The sequence below is a fragment of the Echinops telfairi genome, unplaced genomic scaffold (assembly GCF_000313985.2).
Source record: "Echinops telfairi isolate 266 unplaced genomic scaffold, ASM31398v2 ScPeMD7_7467;HRSCAF=8505_0, whole genome shotgun sequence".
Classification (NCBI taxonomy): Eukaryota; Metazoa; Chordata; class Mammalia; order Afrosoricida; family Tenrecidae; genus Echinops; species Echinops telfairi.
The window spans coordinates 7,987,743-8,009,765 of NW_022111367.1; the positions used below are offsets into that span (position 1 = coordinate 7,987,743).

At 47.0% G+C, this 22,023-nt stretch overlaps 1 protein-coding gene and 1 pseudogene across 1 annotated transcript in view; one reads left to right on the forward strand and one right to left on the reverse strand.

Annotated features, from left to right (window-relative positions):
- FARP1 (FERM, ARH/RhoGEF and pleckstrin domain protein 1) overlaps positions 1-22,023 on the forward strand; it is a 306,860-nt gene that overhangs the window by 24,512 nt on the left and 260,325 nt on the right. The window contains exon 2 of the mRNA XM_004704274.2: positions 17,638-17,831. Coding sequence (XP_004704331.1) covers positions 17,661-17,831 — 171 coding nt within the window. The 5' untranslated portion in view covers positions 17,638-17,660. The remainder of the gene's footprint in view (positions 1-17,637; positions 17,832-22,023) is intronic.
- Positions 5,753-11,210, reverse strand: LOC115873195 (annotated as a pseudogene).

A 22,023-nucleotide genomic window follows, 5' to 3' on the forward strand; every position in this document is an offset into this window, starting at 1 on the left:
CTCTCTTCCATTCCTTTAACTCTAAAGCTGCTCCAAAGGTTAGGAGCCCCAAACTGGGAGGAACCAAGAAAGGTGAATGGATGAACAGACTGTTGGTGGTGGTTCGCTGCTGTCAGGGGGGCCCCCACTCACGGTGACCCCACACACATGATTCTGCCCCACCCCCATGGTCAGCCTATTGGAATGCATAGGGATTTTATATCCGGTTTAAGGATAGATTGTCAAATCTTTCTTCCTAAGTGTTTTAGCCTAGAAAGTCAGTGGAAACCTGTTTGGCCTCATAACAGCATGAAAGCCTCCATGAACAGACGGGTATTGGCTGGCCATGAGGGCATTGGCTGGGAATCAGCCCAAGTCTCCTGTCTAAAAGTTGATTATTCTAGTGCTGAACCATTCCTGCCTCTGGCATTTTCCTAGGCTGGAATATTAACTAATGATAAAAAGACATGAACTCTTATCACAGTTTGTGTTCCCTCAAAATACCAAATTGGCTAGGCCATAACACCCAGTATTATGTGATTGTCGTCCATTTTGTGATTTAATGTAATTATCCTCCATTTTATGCATTGCAAGCTCTGTATGCTAATGAGGCAGGATTAGTGTGGGCCTTATAATAAGTGGTCAAGTCTCACCTTTCCTGAAGTCACATCCTTACTTAAGTCACACCCTCACTTGAGCACACCTTTTATCACATAAGGGATAAGAGAGGGAAGGGGAGTCGAGTGGAGAGGGTCCAAACTACCACCAAGAAGGAGAGCCGAGAGCTTAGTGTGTCCTTTACATCAAGGGGTCTCTGTGCAGTGAACCTCCTAGACCCAGGGAAAGGTTGATGCTGAGCCACATAGATCTCTCCAGGGAACTCCAGGCTCACAGACTGTGAAAAGAGACAACGTCTTTGCCCAAGAGCCAACAGTGAGAGCAAGTTTTCCTCTAAAACTGGTGTCCTGATTGAGATTTCTAGCTTCCTAAACTGTGAGAGAGTAGATTTCCGTTATAAAACATTAGATATTTAAGATAGCCATCAAAAAGTTAGGGAGGATCCTTAAGGACGCAGTTTGAGAAGGCTACATATTGTATCATTCCAACGACACCTACTCCTCAGTGACTGACCCTCTTGTTATCTGAAATCCTGCTGTGTTAGTCTGGGAAAACTAGAGAAACAAATCCACAGAAACTCATATATGTATAAGAGAGTTTTATATATAGGGTAAGTGTACATTTCGAAAGCATCCCAACCCACTCCAGTCCAAGCCCATAAGTCCCACTTAGCCCATATGTCCGACACTGATCTACAAAGTCCTCTAGAAACTCACAAAACACACACTATGATGCAGAATGCAGCAGAATCACAGGCCAGTGGGTAGAAAATCTGTGAATCCAGTGGCAGTGTAAGTATCTCAGCACTGGCAGGGGTCTCCATGCGGCCTCTCCAGCATCCAGGGCTGCATCAAGATAAGTCCTGTGGCTTTTACTCAGGGATGTCTCTCAGGAAGTGAGCCTTACCAGCTAAGGTAGCCACATACTGGTCTGACCATCAGAACAAGAGACCAGAGAACCAGAAGGGCAAGGCTCACCGAGCCATCTATCTCACTGCCCTTCAATTAATCTTACATGTGTGTAACGGCCAGGTTGGCACAATAAATCCTAACTATCTCACCTGCATTTAGAACAGTAGTAAAATATCTGTCCAGCTTTTTTGTGTACTAACTATGTACATCTGTCAAAATCAAATGCCAAGGTGTGAGGCTAGGGCATACTAATTTGTTGGACCATAATTCTCAGTGGTTGAGAATGATGGAGTGATGGAATTTGGCAGTCATGTAATGGTGGCATCCAGTTCCATTTTGTGATCTGAGGTGGTCATCCACCATTTTCGCATAATAATAACTTTTACGTAATGACCTGCTCTTTGGACCCTAACTATTTCTGTAAGCGAGGTGTAGATGTACATGGTATCTTAGAAAAGACCAAACAGCAGAGACAATACAAAGATCAGTGTTGCCAGGGCTCGGCGGGAGGAGGAAGATGAATAGAGTGAGCACAGGCACTTAGAGAGGGTGATAACGCGTCTGAATTAGTGCACACACAGCATTATGCAGTCGGTAAAAACCATTGGCAGTGGGCTTTAGTTGACAATAAAATATCAATATTGGTTCATCAGTTATAACAAGTTGTACCAAACAAGTGCAAGATGTAATAAGAGGGGAAACTGTGAGCCATGCAGGGTGAGTATATCTGTTAAATATTCTCTAAACTAAAAACCACACTAAAATAAAGTCTATTAATGAAAAGATGATTAATATGACTCATGGATGGGCTAAGGAGTCCTGCTGGTTGTGCAATGGTTAAAGTATTTGGCTGCTAGCCACATGGTTGGTGGAACCAGCAGCCACCCTGCAGGAGCAAGATGAGGTGATCTCCTTTTGAGGATAGAGCCTTGGGAACCCAATGGGGCAGTTCTGTTCTGCCCTATAAGGCTCTGCTCTGAGTTGGAATCTACTCGAAGGCATACAGCAAGAGCAGCTGCAGCAACAACAATATAATTGCTGTCTACATGACTAACAATCTGTCTGACTCCTGCTTCCATTTAACAACTGAAAAGTTTCTCATTCCACCAGACTGTGTCTCCCCGATCGTCAGACTAACGAGCGCACTCAGTCTTCATTCTGGAGTCCTCCGCGGCACTTGGCACTGTGGTTTTGCTGCTCTGGGAGTTGCTGCTTCTCCCTTGCTTGGCTTCCTGCTGTCGTTTTTAGAATGGATTTTCAGGCTCATTCTTTTATGATTATGGATTCATTCATCAGAGAGCGTTGTCCTAGAGGCCCTCTTCTTTTCGGTTCTGAGAGTCTGACATCCACATCCTCTTCCTGTCCATAAATATCCACAAACATTCCAGGTTCCTATCTTGGTTTCTTCTTTGGTACAGCCTTACCCAGTGTCACAGTGTCAACTCTGGTACCGAGGCCTCGACTGGGCCTTCCAGAATCCAACTCCAGAGAAAGCATTTGATAGGTTGTGATAGTCCCAGAGTGACGCAAAAGTGCTCTATGGCCGCCAACTGAAAGACTGCCGGTTCGAATTCACCCAGAGGGAATGCTGACTGCCGGCGATCTCCTGGAAGTCAGAGGGTGGTCCTGAGTTTTCAGTGTCCAATGCGGTTTGGGGTATAGATCACCAAGCTTTTCTCCCAGACCCCTCCAGGCAGACTTGAACATCCAGCCTTTGTGAACCATTTGCCTCACTCAGGGATTCCTTAGAAATACTTACTGAGCAAAATGAACTGTTAGCACAATTGTGTGCCTTGTGCCCCACGTGCCCACCTGCCGCCAGTGCTATTTAAAAATGGATAGGCCCTTTCAAGTCCTAGCCCATCATTGAGGCCTCTTCTATTTTTATGGATTTTTAAAAGGCCTGTTAACACCTATTATCGGAAATAAACACTTGAGCTCCGACATAGGCTCTCTTGCTCCACAGATCCTAGACGAAACCATCTGGAGCCATTATTGCTTTGTGTTTCGCGTAGTGTAGTTGCAGAAGCAAGCCACTTGTCATCTGGTCGATTCGGACTCAGGGCGCCCCCTTAAGTGCAGGGTAGGACTGCATGCACTTCGTGGAGTTTCATGGCTGAGATCCCAGAGCTTGTTTCTGAGGCATCTCGGCAGGGGGTTGAACTTACAACCTTTTTCAGTCAGTAACCGAGCAGCTAACCATGTATACACTTTCAAGGGGACACCCTGAAATATGCTTGCATTGTGTGCCTTCAAGTTGCCTCTAATTCCTAGGGGCCCTCAGGACACAGTAGGCCCCACCCTGTTGGAGTTCTAGGCTGTCATCTTTTGGAGAGGTGATTACTAGGTCTTTTCTCCAGAATTACCAATAGTGGACTTGAACTGCCAGCCTTTGGTTAGGAGTTAAACCCTTGCACCACAAGGGCTCCTTGTTGGAGCATGATACCCAAAACAAGAAAACTCAAGTGTGGAACAACAAAACAAAAGAAACAAAAACAGGACTGCATGGCAGTCAATGTTGACTCTCTAGCAGAGTGGAGCTGCCCAGAGGTTTTCTGAGGCTGTAATCCTCACGGAAGCAGACTGACCGATCTGTCTCTCTCGGGGGTGCTGGTAGGTTTGAACCATCCACCTTTTGGTTAACAGTTGAGTGCTTAACTATTATGCCAGCAGGACTCCTCCTTGAAGCATGATTGTTGTTGTTGAGTGCCACCAACTCGGTTCACACCAGAAGGAAGCCCTGCTCCGTCCTACATTGTCCTCACGATGTTGACGTGTAAGCCATTGTGTAAGCCATTGTCGCAGCTGCTGTGGCAATCCATCTTCTCCAGGGCAGAATAGAGCCGCAGAGCATTTTGTTGTTGTTTTTTTAAATCAGGAGAGACTGGTCCTTGAAAAAGAACATCATGCTTGGCAAAGTAGAAGGTCATCGATAGAGAGGAAGACCCTCCAGGAGATGGATGGACACCGTGACTGCAGCAATGGGCTTAAACATAAGAACAACTGGGAGGAAGGTGCAGGACCGGGGGTGTTGGGCTAGGTTGTACTAAGGTCACTCTGAGTCAGAACTGATTCAAAGGCATCTCAAAACAACAAGATTTGTTAATGACGATGATCACAATCATGACACGTGAGTGTGCCATACTTCACACACTGATTTTCAGCAGTGTGGAGTAAGCAGTCAGATAACAAACCGTGTGCAGAGCACTGGAGAGGCTGCCCATGGGCGGGGAGAGGGGACTTTCTTCCACGAGAGGGTGAGCATGCTCGGCAGTGCCTCCTGCTCACTAGACCCTCTGTTGATACTGCAGCGACTTTGTTTACCTGGGAATCGAGGGTTGACTGGACGCTGCTTTGTCACCTTCAAAAAGCCCATCTTTGTTTGTGCGTTCTTTTCTTTTTGCTTTTGTTTACCTGAGCCATTTACTTAGAGAGAGGGAGAGTGTGGCCCAGAGTCTCATTTTGCAATCTCAGAGTGGTGAGGAAGTAGCGAATGATTGCTTTGTTTATTTTTCTTTCTTGTTTCCTGATTTTTCTGCTGGAATAAAAAGAGTTTTCTTTTCCCCAGTAGGATCTCTAGTCTGGTGCAAGAGGTTGAGAGCTGGACCTCTAGTCAAAAGGTTGGTGATTATAATTACCCAGAGGCCTCGGGTAAGCCAGACAGGTCTGCCTTCAGTTTCTGAAAGGTCCCCACCTCGACAACCCCTTGGAGAGTTCCTCACTGTACCCCTGGGCTCCCCAGGAGTCAGGCTGCTCTCCTGCCAATGAACAATTAATTACAGCTCTTCCCAGGCCCTCTGCCTTCCACCTCTGCCCTGTGTGGTAGTGGCTGTCCATCCACGGGAGGAAACAAGTTACTAAGTCAATGAAGAGATATGCTGTCATTTTTTCCTTTTCTTTGCCCCACACTCTGGCTGTTTTATTACAGACGATGATCTTACCCCATGGATACAGATATAGCTCCTCCCACTCCATTCCCTACAGTCGCTGATGTTCACTCATGGTCACATGTTCTCTGGAGCAAGCCATTGTTCTGGGGCTGGCAGCCAGGTACCCAAACCGAAGACAATGGTGACGAGCTGGAGGGCCGTGTCTGTGCAGTCCAGGCTCACGTGGGCCCAGCCATTAGCGTGGTCCTGGAGGATGACATTGCTTAAGAAAACAAAATAATCCCCCCCGCCCCCAAGCCGTACAGGATGGAATAAAGGTAGTTTTTTCTATTGCTTGGCGAAAGGCTGGTGACGTCACAGCCCCAAGACTACCGAGCTTCCAAGCCATCTCGCCCCCCATGCTTCATTCCGGGAATCACGTTTGGCCTCAGGCTGGTGAGGGCTATGGACCTCCACTTGTGGCCCTTCCTTTCCAGGGACCCTCACCATCTTAAGGATGGGCTGCTTTGGGGGTGTCCACTGGGGGACAGTCTTGCCAGGCATTCTCCATCGGGTGCTTTTCAAACACAACGTACTTCAGGATGTCCTTGGGCACATCTTCCTGTCCATACATCCATACAGCTACCCAAACCTGTCACAGGCGGCCGGACTGCCGGGTGTGCATGCATACGGTGATCTGGGCCATACGTTTAACCTGGCTCCCCAAGCTAGAGCTGCGTGCTTGAACCCCCTGGGGTGGGTTGCAGGACTCCACGAAGCTCCAGTGGGTGGTCTTATATTTGCGGCTGTAGACCATGTCGGGAAACAGCGGTCCGGAGCCAGGGCGTGAAGCTGGTCGGGGTCTGACTTGTGTGCGCAGATGAGTGTCCGGAAGGTGTCCTGAGCTTTCTCCGGGAAGTCCTTTATTACAAAACCCCATCAGGTCTCCGATTTCCCAGATTGACAACTGTGGTGCCACATTCTTCTGCAGTTGTTCAGTTTTCTGTTTTAGTCCTTCCTTTGGAAAAGATGACGTGTAAATCCCCCCAGGAGGACTGAAGGTGTCCAAAGCGCCGGCTGTACAGACCACGGTGTTCCAGAGGAATGACCAATCCTGCTTTCCAAGCATGTTCCAAAAATGGCTTTTGTGATCTAAAAAAAAATTTTTTTTTTGCTTTTCTGATCTATACTTAGGTTTATATATGGGGGTGGGGGTGTCTCACTGGAACTACGGTTATGGGCTGAGACCCCAAGGCTGGTTCCAAGGAGACCAGGTGAACCAAGGGCAGTGGAGTGGCAGGGCTAGGCTGACTCTCCAGCCTCATTCCTTCCCCATCCCCACGGGGATCGCACCATCCTTGTGGGATGCTCTCCAGTGGCTGCAAGAGGACATCGTTCCCAGCTATTTGGGATGAAAATCCAAGTCATTTTGAAAACAAGGTTGATGTATAAATTAAATTTTTTGTTTTGTTTTGTTTTTTGCCACGCCCTAAATGGAAAATGGATTGGTTAAGAGCTATTGGGGGAAAAAAAAATCTACCATCACGTGTGTTGTTGTCTGTTGTTAGGTGCCCTCAAGTTCAACAGAATGAAGCACCACCAGGTCCCGCGGCACCCTCACCACTGTTCTTACGCCAGAGCCCATTGTTGCAGCCACAGTGTCCATCCATCTTGTCGAGGGTCTTCCTCTTTCTCGCTGCCTCTCCACTTCACCAACCATGACGTCCTCCTCCAGGGACTGGTCTCTCCTGAAAACACATCCAAAATACACGCGACAGAGTCTTGGCATCCCTGCCTCGAAGGAGCATCCTGGCTGCACTTCTTCCAAAATAGATTTGTTTGGTTTTTTGGCAGTCTGTGGTACTGTAAATATTCTTCTCCATCACCACAATTCCAGTGCATCAGTTCTTCGGTGGTTAACGTGCTCAGCTGCCCAACAAGAGATGGTGGTTTGGACCTACCACCAGTCCTCAGGAGAAAGATGAGGCAGCCTCTTGCTTCCCCAAGGGTTACAGCCTGGTAGGGAGAACCCACCTGTGAGTCAGAATCAACTCGATGGCAGTGAATAGGGGAGATGTAGATAGAATTTCTCTCAGCTTTCTCGATGAAAGGGGGAAAAAAAAGAGACCTAGAGGAATTAAGTAACTTGCCTCTAGTTCACACACCGGATGCTGAGTTGAAGACTGGTGTCTGTGACATTCCAGCTAGCCAGAGCCCTGGGGATACTGCAACCTGCTCAGCTTCCTGGCCCTGGGAAGGGTAACCTTGCTGGCAGTACAGATGGGGAGGGAGACCTGGAAAGGCGCGTAAAGCAGACAGGAGCAAAAACTCTGGGGCGAGCAGAGTGAAGTGGCTTTCTTTCCACACAGTCGGTCAGAAAGACTTCCAGGGAGAGGTGACCCTGGGGTGGGGAGAGGAGGGCGCTTTAGGAAGAAGGACGGGGCAGAAACGGCTTGCTGTCACTTGGAAAGTGCAGACTGTGTTGCAGTGGGATCCGTACATGGCTTAGTTGGAAGACGAGAGAGATGGTGGTGGGCGGTTCAAACCCTTGGCTTTGGGAAGCCTGGCATTTTACTGGGTATTGATTTCAAAACCTGAACCCAGTGCCCCTGAGTAGATTTCAATTCACGCATCTCTGCAGGATAGAGTAGAACTGCTTCCTAGGGCTTCTGAATTGTAAATCTTAAGGGGAGAAGAAAGCCTTCTCATTCGCCACAGAGCAGCGGGCAGGTTCGAACTGCCACCTTTTCAGTTTAATCACCACCCTGCCAGGGCCCCTTGGTATACAGTCAAACAAACAAACAAACAAACACAAACAGCAAATGAACCCGTCAACTTTCGTCAACTTGATTCCAACTTATTGGGAGCCTATCTATAGGGTTTTGGAGGCTGTAAATCTTTATAGGAGCAGACAGCCTCATCTCTCTGCTGAGGATCTCCTGAGGTGGGTTTGAACTACCGACCTTGTGGTTAACAGTCTTAACGCTTACCTGACAGTGCTACCAGGATGCTGTCTTTGGTAGTAGAAAAGGGATATGGTGAAAATGGCTCCTAAGGAATATCCTGTGCATATTAAGAACATTTTCCTTTTGCTCTGAGTTTTCCTAGCAATTTCTAGAGGTTTGTTGGGGGTATATAATTAAACGTTGAAACGTTTTAAAATAGTTGGAGGGAAAAGACATGAAAGGAATCATCTTTTTTTAGTTTCTGAACTCTATTTTTGTTCACCTTAGTAACAAAACAGGGTCATCTATTGAAGGCAATGGATATTCTGTGTTTTCGTTTTTCTTTCCACACCAGTCAAGCCAGCCACACAACTTCCCTCCTGTTAGGAGTGTCTGGTTGATATAAAACAGTTGATCTGTGGTTGTTTCCCACAGGCCTTTTAGAGACAAGCAAATCTATCCGCTCACATAGATGTGTTTGAACTTTATCAGTGGCCCTGATCTGGTCCTTGTGAAAGCCAGAGGGAGCGCAGGGGTGCTCTCTGGGAGCCTGGAGGCATCAGCCACAGGTTTATCTTCTCCTGTCCCCTTTCCTGGGGATCCACTCACCCTGCCCCCACCCCCACCCCCAAGCCAGAGAAGCACAAGGTGGCTTTGTCACCAAGGCAGTACGAGCCGCCGCCGTAAGGGCAGAGCCAGAAGGAACAAGAGTACACCCCGCTCTCACGGTTGAATGACATAACCCATCTTTGTCCCCATTAAAAGGCAAATGTGCACTCAGTCCTTCAAGGAGCCCTGGTGGCATAGTGGCTACGAGTTGGGTTGCTACCTGCAAGGTCAGTGGTTTGAAACCACTAGCCTCTTTGCCGGCAGGAAGACAGGGCTCTCTCTACTCCCATACAGAGGGACAGTCTTGAAAACTCACAGGCGCGGTTAGTTGCGCCCTGTCCTTTAGTGATGCTGTGAGTCAGGATTGACTCAGTGGTAGTGGAGGGTTGGTTGTTTTTTTTAGTTCTCACTCTGAATGCATGCACGATACTTAGAAGCACACGGGGAACCCCAGAACCCCAGCAGTTTTGGCCCTAAAATTCTGCTTTGGGCTGCTCTTGTGGACACCAACTTCCTGTGAATGTATCTTAACCTAGAATGTGTAAGTAGTATATATTTTAAGTTACCTCACAAAAACCTTACAAAAAGTTCTTCTCTCTGTGTTAATAGTTGCCACTCTTTCACTGATTCCATACGTGGGTTAGGCTTTGGGCTGCTGATTGTTAATGGTTGGCAGTTCAAGCCCATGGGCCCCTCATCAGGAGAAATGATGAAGCCATCTGCTCTCATGAAGATTTACTGTCTCATCAGCACTGTATAGGGGTCCTGGGAGTTGGAACCAACCTGGTGGCAGTGGGTTTCAGGAGGACAGGCACGGTCAGTTCTTGTGGCAGCAGATGCAGGGTTACCGTATATACTCGAGTATAAGCCGACCCGAATATCAGCCGAGGCACCTAATTTTACCACAAAACTGCATTAAAAATGTGCTGAAAAACTCATACATGAGTATAGACAGTATGTGCTCTTGAGTGGATGAAATTGAACTAGATTATTTTGCAATTTCTTTATAGTTAATGTACACAGTAGTTGTTAGCTGCGGCCGAGTTAGCCCCGCTGGTCCTGCATCATCCCCATGATCTGTTGTGGACCAGATTGTTTCCAACAGGGTTTTTGTGGGCTGGATTGTGAAGTCGATATGATTCCAGAGACCCCACGAGTGCCGAATAGAAAGGCTAGCCAGGGGTCTCCTGGCTGTGACTCTTCCGAAGTAGATGACTAGGTATTTCTTCTTGGACGTGCTTGGGGAGTTGGAATGGCCAGCCCTTGGGTTAGCAGTCTAGCACTTACTCTTTGTCTCACCCAAGGTGCTCACGTGTGTTAGAAAATGTGAAAGGTGCAGAAAGGATACAGTGAGACACAGTCTCTCTCAGATTGTTCCCATTGCTCACCTCCATCACCTGAGGCAACACTCCTCACGGTGACTTCTGCAGCCTTCCAGGAATGTGCTTGGGTCCACAAGCATATCCATGTGTGTCTTAGGACTCATATCCATTTAAGAGCAGGTTTATTAAGGTACAGCATATGGAAGCAGTACTTCAGAGATCCAACAATGCATTGCTCTGGGAAAATCTGCTGCACACTCTTTCAAGTGTTGAAAAGCAAACACTGGTATTTTCTTTCTTTTTTTAATCATTTTATTGGGGGCTCATACAGCTCTTTTCACAATCCATCCATCCATCCATTGTTTCAAGCACATTTGTACATTTGTTGCCATCATCATGTTCAAAACATTTTCCTTCTACTTGAGCCCGTGGTGCGGACTGTTATTTTCACTGCCTCATATGCATATGAAAGTTGGCTGTTGAATACGTGGAAGACCGAAGATGCATTTGAACTATGTGTTGATGGAAAATATGGAAAGTACCATGGGCTGCTAAAAGAACAAACACATCGTCTTGTAAGAAGTTTAGCCAGAATGCTTCCTAGAGGCAAGGATGACGAGACTTCTTGCATTCATTCTTTGGACATGTTATCAGGAGTGACTAGTCCCTGGAGAAGGGCATCTTGCCTGGTAAGGTAGAGGGGCAGCCAAAAAGAGGAAGTCCTTCATGAGATGGGTTGACACAGTGGCTGCAACAATGGGCTCAAACGGAAGACCAATGGAGGACACAGTGTCTCTTTCTGTTGTGCCTAGGGTCACTATGAGTCAGAACCAACTCGATGGCACCTAACAATAACAACAACAACAACAACAACAGTTAACAATATAACTTGACTGGTTGTAAGGGCACTGTTCAGTGTGTTCTAGTAAATTTGCTGACTTACGTGACCATCACCATAATCCGGTCTCGGATCACTTCCGTCACCTGAAAAGGATCCTGATCGATCGCCTGAACGCTTGGCAGTCACTCCCCTACTCCGCATGCCAGCGACCATCTTCAGTGTCTCTAGACTCGTCTTCCTTGGACATCTCATGGAAGTGGATTCATAGACTAGAAGCATACGTCTTTGGCGTTTAACAAAATGGGTTTGAGGTGCCTTCAGGTTGTAGTGATGTCGGGGTTCTAGCCCCTTTGTTGCGGAATAATGTTCCGTTGTATGGGCCTGCCACTTCACTTTGCCAGTCACCAGCTGATGGGCGTTGGATTATTTCTGTGTTTGGGATATTTTTTGGCCGTGAACACCTGTAGACTGAGCTTTGTGTGGCTATAGGTTTTCATTTGTTTTGGGGAGGAAGCTGAGTGGAATCACAGGAGTTTGCACCTTTCCTAGCTTCCTCATGGATGGCGGTCACTACCTTTAGTGTGTGCATGTCCGGGTACTTGTTGCTTTTGGGTGATTGTCAAGAGGAAATCTTTAAGCCTGGGTACTAAGACAACTCAAGTTTTGGGGGGTGTTTTTTGCCAGTTAAAAATCATGTAAGATTTTTTGAATTGTCATTTGTTTGAAAGCAAATTTTCCAAGAAATAGAATTTAAAGGAATTAGTCATTTGAAAAATTACTTTAAGAAATAAATAGTTTTGCAAGAATGATCACATTAGCTTAAATGGGTCATAAATAACTGAATATTAATTTTCCTTGTTGTGACTCTTCCCTAAGGCATTCCAAAGTCAGAGCAAGTTATACAGGTGAAGTTAGAGAAGAACATGGATTAATTTTCATAAGCACTTAGCTTGGCTTTAGGCTTGGTAGACCTGTTTGCCAGAATTCTCTGGGCATTCTCAGGATGCCCAACTCAGCATTCTTGGCGGGAGTTCCTGGTGGATGAATTAGTGCTTTCCAAGTACAGCAGTAGTCCACATGGAAGGACAATGACAAAAAGAAAGGGTAAACCTCAAGATCCAAAAGTAGAAATAGTTCAAGAATGAAGTTATTCAGAGGCTAAAGAAGAAGGAAGTTAAGCTACTTGAATATTTATTAATCACATATGTGGTTTGACTTTAAAATGCCAAGAAGCTAACCATTATACTATAGATTGATCTGGGGCTCTTGGGCAAGAAGAAGAGAACAGCTTCAGTGTCGGTAATGAGAGAGCTTTACTCTGTGTAGGGTAAGGAGGAAATGTCTTTTTTTGTTGTTGTTGTTCATTTGTTCTCTTACTTAATTGTATACTGTAAAGGTTTATCTTCTTTATTTTTTGTTAAATGTATTTCACAAAAATGTCAACTGAGCACTCAGAGATAACAGAAAAGTTCCCCTGTGAAGCACTAGTGAGGTTAGGATTGTAACTTGGGACATTAGTCAACCTCCTCAGTGCTTATCCATGTATATATTTATTTTATTTTATTTTTTAATCGTTTTATTAGGGGCTCATACAACTCTTACCACAGTCCATACATACATCAATTGTGTAAAGCACATTGTACATTCATTGCCCTCATCATTCTCGGAGGAAATGTCTTTTTAGGGAAGGGTCCCATCACGTTGGGGGCGGAGTGGTGACTTCAGAAAAGAGGGCTGTGCCCCTGTCCTCTCAGCTCCTTGGCATCAGGAGCACAGCCAGACCCACAGCCTCTCCTCCCTGATCGCATAGCGGTGCCCAAACGTAAATGACCAAGGCCTGGCCTTTGCATTTAGAGAAGGCCTGTGAAAGGAGGCAGGCAGCAGTGGATGGTGGGGGGCAGGGAAGGAGAGTTACCAAAGTAGGGAAAATGCAAAGAGGAGGCTCAAATGAGGAAGGCAAACCCGAATGTCGGTTTTCTTCTGGGTGGGGGTGGGGTGTTATATTTAATTTTACTCCTGTAGAGGAAATGTTTTGAGAATGACGAGGGCAATGAATGTACAAATGCGCTTTACACAATTGATGTATGTATGGATTGTGATAAGAGTTGTATGAGCCCCTAATAAAATGATTAAAAAAATAAAATAAAAACTTGAAGCATAAAAAAAAAAAAAAGTAAAACATGATAGTATGAAAAAAAATTTTACTCCTGAGACAACACATAGGAAATGGAGATGAGACTCATTTTATCTTGGTTATGAAGATTGTCCCCCACCCTCTTTAAAATAGTTTTATCAGCGTATACTTCACATACCGTAAAATATAATAGTTCAGTCATATTAGGCAGGGTTGTGAAATCATCACCACAATCAATTTCAGAACACTTCTTTCTTTTTTTTAACGTAAAATATAAATGCCACCTTCTTCTCTTGTACTCATCATATCTTCCAATCCCCCACCCCTCCAGTGTCCCCTGCCAAGCCCCTGGGTAGCTAGTGATCCAGTTACTGTCGCTATAGACTTACCTGTGCTGGATTTCACGTACAGAAAATCATACAAAACAGTAACATGGAAAAGAACAACAAATATGACAAAACAAAAACCGCAATTGAGAAGAAAGCAGAAAGTATTAATTACCGGAACAACATTAAAGTAGGTCAAAAGGGTGATAAATGATAAGGTAGTGCATTTTAACCCAAGACCTCTGCCATAACTGACTTGACAAGGCTCTTTCCCGGGAGCAAGGCCACTCACATCTCTGGGTTATGATCAGAGGTTGTTCATTGGAGGCTTAATCCATGTGGGGACCCTGTAAGTGGATTTTGGGGTCCACTGTAATCTATAGTCCTCAGCAAACTGTATGTTCAGAATTTAAGCTCTGATACTGTTCCCTTCTTCAGATTTGGTTTTATTGTTTACAATCCTTGGATCACACAAGGGTGATGTGCTTCTTCCAGGTACACTTATTTGATATCTCACATAGATGGCTGTTTGTTTGGTTAAAAAAAAAAAGAAAAGCTGTTAAGGCCCCAGACACTATTCTTCCTGATAGCCAGGCACCAGCTGGGGTTTTGTTTTGTTTTCCACACTTTGCATGAAAGTTGTTTTGAACAGAACTCACTTTTAAATTCCAGTAATATTTGGCTCATTGGACAAATATTGATGATCTGTTTCTCACTTTGGTTGTTCAGACAGGGTCCTGGGTGTCTGTCAATTGATTAATAACCCATTCTACCAATGCTTCAGTCAGAATCAAATAGGTTAGAACAAAGTTAACGGGAAAGGGTTATTTGTAGAAGTAATCAGGTAATTACTTCCATAATAGAACTATGATGTCATAGATGGATGGGTATTCAAAGCAGGAGGAGCGTTCTCAGAGAGATTAGTCCTTATCTAAGATTGCCTTGTTATCGAGCCCTATTTGTAAAGGGTGACATAAGAATGGATACTTGTTGAGTGGTTTTGGTGCCCGAGTTGGTTGGGAACATGATGGGTGTGGGAGAAAAGAGTAGCAAATGGCAGTTGCTTAATGGTGATCTTACGCTTTCCCTGTCTGATCAAAGGGCCCATCTTTCAGGCTGTGGTGATTTGAGACAGTGTCCAAGTTCTTGCCAGACTCTAGTTTTTGATCTGCTGAGCTCAGGGCCAGACCCCCGAGGAAGGTGTAGGCATTCCGATGTGGCCTTTATGGGGGACATTCTGGGAAGGTGATTCTTCAAGAGGAGGATGAGGATGAGTTAGGAAGCAGAAGCCTACTGCATGTGATTGCAAATACATGAGCCAGACCCAGCCGGCACTTTGGCTCAGTACCACTCACCCCAGATGGCTACTTCCATCCACTTCCCTGGGTGTTTGGTCAGTCCCATAATAAAGGCCCACGGTCATTATTTCTAATACTCTTTCTCCTCTTCTGTTTCTTCATTGGCCTCCGAGAGAGGCGTGCTTGCTCTCAGTGCACCCTTTGTCCCGCCTTCCCGTTCAGCTCTCCGGTCATTCCCTTAGACAGATGAACCCTGAATCCACACTCCAAATTCAGCTCACCTCTCTGCCAGCCTTTTCTTGCAAATCCTGTTCCTCCCCCAAACAGTGCCCCAAATTCAGCTCTCCCCTTCTCTCTACTTTGTCCAGTCTGCCTATTCACAGCTTTCTGATTATTGTTATCCTTTTTAATCTCCTGTTCTCAGTAGTTAACCATTGACAGCACCAGGGCAAGTCTGAAAGGAAAGTAGGTTTTACAGTCTCACCTGTTGTTTCCATTGCCTTGAGGCAAGCTCCACCTCAGTGTGGTTGGTTGAAAGAGCTTTACAACTGAACTCCCACCACCCCCTACCTACCTCCCCATTCCTCTTCACCCAACTCCTATTTTCTGGAATTCTGCATTTGTGTTTTTGTTTTGTTTTGTTTTCTTATGCCAGTGGCTCCCTTCTGCCTACAGATTGAAGACTTTATTTTTCAGCTCGCAATGGAGGCCTTTTGTAGTCCGACTCCCCCTATCTGTTCAAAATGCATCGTTAACTCTTAAGCACTCCACTCATTCTCAGCCCTCTTCCCACCTCCCGCCGTCTTTCTGTCCTTGCGTCTTGTCGACGTTCCTTCACTGACCTGGATGCCCGCTCCTCGTGGCTCCTTTCTCCTTCCAAGCCGTCTCCCCAACGTCGAGGCGGCAGCGTTCAGTTCCTTACCTTCTCTTTGATGGACGCTTCCTTTCTCTGAGCCACGTCATCCCACAATGACCGTGCACCCCCCTGCTCTTCCCACACTTGATACACTGCCTTACTGTTGCATTTGCCCAGTCTCTTTTTTAATTTTTATTTTAAGAAATCATTTTATCGGGGGCCCTTACAGCTCTTAAAACAACCCATACATCTGTTGTGTCAAGCACCTTTGTACATATGTTGCCATGCATTTTCCCAGTCTTTAAGCAGCCATGATCAGACTCTGCTCTCTGGCAGGCATTGTGCCTAGGTAGGTGCTAAGGCTCAATGAGCATTTCAGCTTTGGGTCCAGTTTTTCAGGGCGGTCACTAGGTAGTGGGGGAAGTTAGCAGGAAGCCCAAAAAGGATTGAGCACCCTGGCGAGACTGGGAGAGAACAGGAGGGCAGCAGCATGGACACCTTCCTTCGAATATGGGAATGTGACATTTGCACTGAGATTTGAAGCAGTAGGAGTTTCTAGGGGGGAGAAGCAGGGCAGGGCATTCTGCCAGAAGGACCCCCCCCAGTGAGGAGGAGGGTGAGTGAGCACGGAGAGGGCAGCTGGGGGAGAGGCAAGCGAGAAGTGCTCTGTGCCCGGAGACAGGAGGCAAGTGATGGCCGTGTATGGTGGTAGGAGAGCTCTTCTGTCAGTGCTCTTGTCGGGTGCTCAGGGTGACCCCAGGTGACAGTAGAACAGCCCCATGGGGCTTCCTAGGCTGTGATTTTCATGGGACCAGATCGCCAGGTCTTAGCTCCTGCTGTGCTCCTAGGTGGGTTTGAACCACCGATCTTTGAGTGAGCAGCCTAATCGTTGTACCAGCTGGGCTCCTTTGCTAGTAATACATAAAACCAGAAGCCAAACTCACTGCCATTGAGTCCATTTTGACTCATAGGGACCCAGTAGAATAGATTAAATGGCTTCTTGGAAAAGGTGGAAATGGGAGCAGGGGGAGTAGGAAGGAAATAGGAAGATTATTATCATAAAACAATCTACAGAGATGGGAAAAAAGACTTTACCTAAGTTACTGTGTTAATGTGTGTTTAGTTTCTTCCACTAGATTATAAGCCTGAGAGTCAAGTGTGCTTTTATCTGTTTATCTGTATAGTACCCACAATACTTAGCATATTGCTGTGTCCGTAAAAGGTAATTGATGACTTGTCTATTGTGTATCATCCTCCCACTGGGCTTCAAACATGTAAAAAAGTAGTGCCTGTCTCATTCTAGACACTAAGTAATGATCTGTTGAACACAGCTGCTTTTATAGCTTAAGTATGTGACTACTAGAAAAGATAACTATGCAATAATATGCAAAATAATAAAATATGCAAAACCATATGCATGTCTCAAGTAGTTCAAGGTGACATTATGTGACTGAATGAACCAATGTCTCACTGGGCTTGATTTCAATGAAGTTACACACAAAGAGAATCTTGAGTATTTTTATCCTCCTGTGGTTTAGGAGAATTCCCATAATGAAGAGAAGACAAATGCCACTTCTCCTCACCCCACCCCTGCCCCCCACCACATCTCTTGCCCTTGAATTGACTCTGAATCACTATGACATGAGAATAGGACGGAGTAGGATTCCCGACTTTATAATTCTTTGAGAGCAGACTGCCTGCCTCCCATTTAACTGCTGTGCCACCAGAATCTGTCAAATACTGTCCAGTGAAACCCGCTGCCATCGAGTTGATTCTGACGCTCAGTGCCTGTAGATCTTCATAGGTATGGGAGGAGTCAGCTTTATCGCTCTCCCTCAGAGCGACTGGTGGGTTTGAACCACTGACCTGGCTAGCAGCCCAATGTTGATGCATCTTCTAACATATTTTTTCTCTTGTTGCTTCCTCCAGATACTGTATAAGCCACGTTAATCATGGGAGAAATTGAGCAGAAGCCAACTCCAGGTTCGAGGCTGGGAGCCCCTGAGAACTCGGGGATCAGTACCTTGGAACATGGACAGAAGCTGCCTGCAACCCCATCAGGAAAGCTCACGTCTATCAAAGTCCAGATGCTGGATGACACCCAGGAGGCATTTGAAGTTCCCGTAAGTCGGGGTCTCGCTGTGAGGTCAAATGTGTGGGCAGCCTTGGCCACGGGGAGGTCAGTCCCCTTCCCTGTGTTAGTGGCATGGCCGGCCGGGTCCGAGTATTCAGCTCGCCCTCACCGCAGTGTTCGCCTCTCCCTGGGCCTGCTGCTCTTCTCTCAGACGTTCATGTTTATGCACGAGTTCACGGCTAGGCAGTGATATCAGTGGCCATTTAACTTGAATTTTCCTTTGGTTTCCCTCTATACATGCGTAATTACATGTACATACATATGTGTGTGGATGCGTCGTATAGATGTTTGTATTGAATGGGGAAATGACATTGCAGATGAATCCCAGTTTAATGTACTTATCTGTCATACGTCTCTAACCTTGGGGTGTGTGTGTTCATGTGTAGATTACTGGCAACACGAATCCCCTAGGAAAGCATTGAAGACCCATATGCATGTTGGGAGAGCAGCGGAGTCTGTTCTCAGCTTCCACGGGTGGGTGTTGGAGGGAATACAGAAACCCACAGTGTGATATCCCTTGATATGCAGAGTCCGGCATCTTGGGGCCCAGGGAAGAGGAAAACGGGTGGCAAGGAGCTTGGACAGAGAGGAATGAACCAGGAGCTTCCATCTCCGCTTTGCCGTTTCACTAGTTGGAGTGCTTTTTCTTGATGTCCCCCTCCCCACACCGCCCTGCCCACTCTGCTCCATGTGTTTGTCCCCCCACAGAGCCCCAGCTTCCTCTTCCCAGCCCCTCCAAAATGGAGCTCCTGCTAGAGGTCAAGGGAATATTCAAACAGAGGGCCTCTTATTCTTAAGGTCAGAGAGTCAAGTGTGTGTGTCTGACTCTCTACAATTAGGATGGCTCCTTCATCAGAATACCCACTCTCCCTTCCATTGGTTAGGGGCTGTAGATTCTTTTTTTTTTTTTTTCCCTGTTTGCTATCCTTTATTAAGGGCCCTATACCCTCATGGGACTCCAGCCAAACCAGACAGGTCCCCCCAATATAGCAGGAGGCCTGGAAGGGGAGGGGAATGGCTCATGATCCCATCACACCTCCCTGGAAACAGAAACCCACCACAGACAGACAGAAGGGGGCGGGGAAGGAGAACTGGCCTCACTCCAGGCTCTAACCCCAACCCCTAACTTGAAAAGCAAGTCAAACACTGGCTATGTAGCACCCGGGCCCTCCACCCCTACCCATAGCAGCGTTGGTGGGACACCCCCTCCTCTGTAAGGGGTGCCCCGAGGGGCTTCCCATCACTCGTCCTCCACTTTGGTTTGCTCCTGGCAACTCCGTGCCCTGCCCTCCATCAGCCTCCGACCTCACCCCTTCATCTTCTATCACCTGCTCGGACCTTCACTCCTCTCGGGGACTCCCTGCCCAGGGTCTCTGGGGAGGGGCTGTAGATTCTTAATCACGGTGGATTCCGTTTTTCTGGTCTATCTCAACCACAAGTCGCCCTACCTAGCACCATTTGTGGAGGAAGAAAATCACCCCTCCACATTCCAAGCAGCCAGCTTCCATCAACAAACTTTGGTGGACATAACCCGTAATGTGGAGACTGTCTATTACGCCTGTTGGCTCAGACTGGCATTTAATAGTTGGCACCAGTGTGTGTGTAACCCATCATTGAATCATTTTTATGGGCGGATGATTCAGTAAATTGCGCTTATTCCACAGAGCATAGCTCAGAACGTGTGAATTAACAGTAAGTGTCTTGGGGAAAGACAGCGCTCAGAATAGCTGTGTTCAGAACCGCCGGTTTATGGCACACGGCAGGTGACCTTTGTGCCTCTCCGATTTTCCTGTTGTGGGATTCATACCTTTCAAGGGCACGGGGATGTCTTCGTATGCAGCGGAACAAAGCCACAGCTAATCTGCATTGAGGAGAACACCTGCCATCCAGCTGTAACGACGCCTTTTGGAACATGTGTGTGTCCCCCCCCCTATTTTCTCTCTTTGTTGCCAGACTGGTTTAGGGAGGTATTTAGTTTCAGTGTTTCCTGTTTGGTACTGTTAGGGCTTCTGGACTGAAGTCCCTAACTGCCCCTCCCGTGAGACGGTGGTCTCCTGTGTGATTTTGGCAGAGGAAGGAGCAAATAAATGCTTGCCCAGGTGTGGTCTGCCTCCAGGCTGCCCTGGGGTGTGTTCACCTGAAGTTCCTTGGCTTTTCAAGGCTCTCCTTCCAGCTGCTGTTGAACTAGCATGCACAGAGGTGGACCCTGCCTGAGAACCAGGAGCTGAACTGTGCTGGCTTCCTTAAAAATAATTTGTGCTGCTTCTTTAGAAATAATTTGCTTGATAATTTCTGATACCTGCACTTGGCCTTTGTGGCACCCCTGCCCGATCTTTTCTCCTTCCCCTGATAGCGCCTCACCAGTCCGCAGCGGCCCCCTGGTCCACTCTTGGTGCATGGTGACCCTGTGTGTCAGAAACCTGCTCCAGAGCATCCTCAGAGCTGGCGTTTTTTGCAAGTCAATCACCTGGCTTTTCTTCTGAGGTGCTTCCGAGTGGACTTGAACTGCCAGTGCCAGCCTTTTCCTCATCGTCTGAGCATCCAACTGTTTGCGCCACCCAGGACTCTAATGCTTGCCCAACCCGTGTCATGGCGTCTATTCTGATTCCTAGTGACCCTGTAAGACAGAGTAGAACTGCCCCAGGGGGTTTCCACTGCTGTCACTCTTGATGGAAACAAACTGCCACAGCTTTCTCCCTGGACGCAATTGGTAGGTTTGAACCTCCTGGTTAGCAGCCATATGCTTCGACCATTGCACCAACAGGGTGCTGCAGGAAATGCCCGGAGTCCAGGAAGGCCCCACCCAGCTGCAGATCTTACCTGAACAGTGTCTGAGGCTGCCTCCCTCTTAGCAGAGCTCTTGGGTGGAGCCAGACGGCCTGGATGCCTTTCCCAGCTTCTCCTACTGACTTAGTTACTCACCCTGGACAAGCTTCTCTGTATCTGTGAAAGGAGAAGTGACCGCCAACCCAGGTGCATGTTCCTATGAGACGTAAGAGAGTTGATACCAATATAGCACCTGGAACAGGAGCTTCATAGATGCTTATCAGCAGTCGTACAAGGGGCTTCAAAATGTGTTTGGACCAAAAAATCCATTCTCTTCTCATCCCACATTCCCATGAGCTTTCAAAAGCCCCCCATGTGGACCCCTGTGCATTTCTCAGTACCCTGTCCCTCCACACTGCCGGCTTCTTGGGCCGGGGGACCTTGCCTTACGACTTCCGTGCCCTCAGCTGAATGCCTGGCATGTGACTGGGTGCATTCCACGATCGATGGCAGAATCTGAGAAGTTTATTTGGCAAGAAGAATCACAACTAGAATGACATGTCTTTGTTATTTTTTCACAGGCCTCAGCTATTGATATTTTTATTGTTTGGCTAAGAAGGTTCTTTTTCAACCAATGGGCAACAGATGTGTTCCTGAGCTGGCTGTAGAAAGCTAGCTATCAGTGTTTTTATTGATGGGGCTGGGTCTAAATTGCTACCTCATGCTCCTTAAGAACAGCCGTATCGCACAGCCAGAAGGCATCAGGGCTGACCGACCAGTGGGTCTCAGTCATAGCACTGGGGACTAGTGCAGAGTGGTCCTGGCATTGCAAGGAGGCCAGCACTCCATAATTGCTTTAATCTTGCTCCACGGGGGTGAGGGTGGTGTGGTGTGTGTGTGTGTGTGTGTGTGTCTGTGTGTGTGTGTGATTAATTCATCAAGACTGAGTTTCTGACCCTGGAAGTGTCCTGTCCTCACCACGGGTGTGTGTGTGTGTGTGTGTGTGTGTGTGTGTGTGAGATTAATTCATCAAGACTGAGTTTCTGACCCTGGAAGTGTCCTGTCCTCACCCACGCACGCCCCTCCTTTGGTTGGATGCCCGGAGTAAATGAGTTCTCGTTGCTCTCTACAATTTGCCACGCAGCTAGATAGCAGGGTGGGGCCAGCTGTGTCTGCAGTGGTGTCCTTAGGAAAAGTTCCTCTATGAACTGGGCCTTTCTTTCCCATTGGATTAGATTTCCTGGGCTTTTCCATCTTCCTTTCGTTGTGTTGTTTCACAGTATGGACGTAGACACATATACAGTGAACCCTCGTTTATTGCGGTTAACCGGTTCTAGACCCTACCGTGATAAATGAAATTCCGCGAAGTAGGATTCCTTATTTGTAAATCAAATATTTTCGTAGTTAGAGCATAG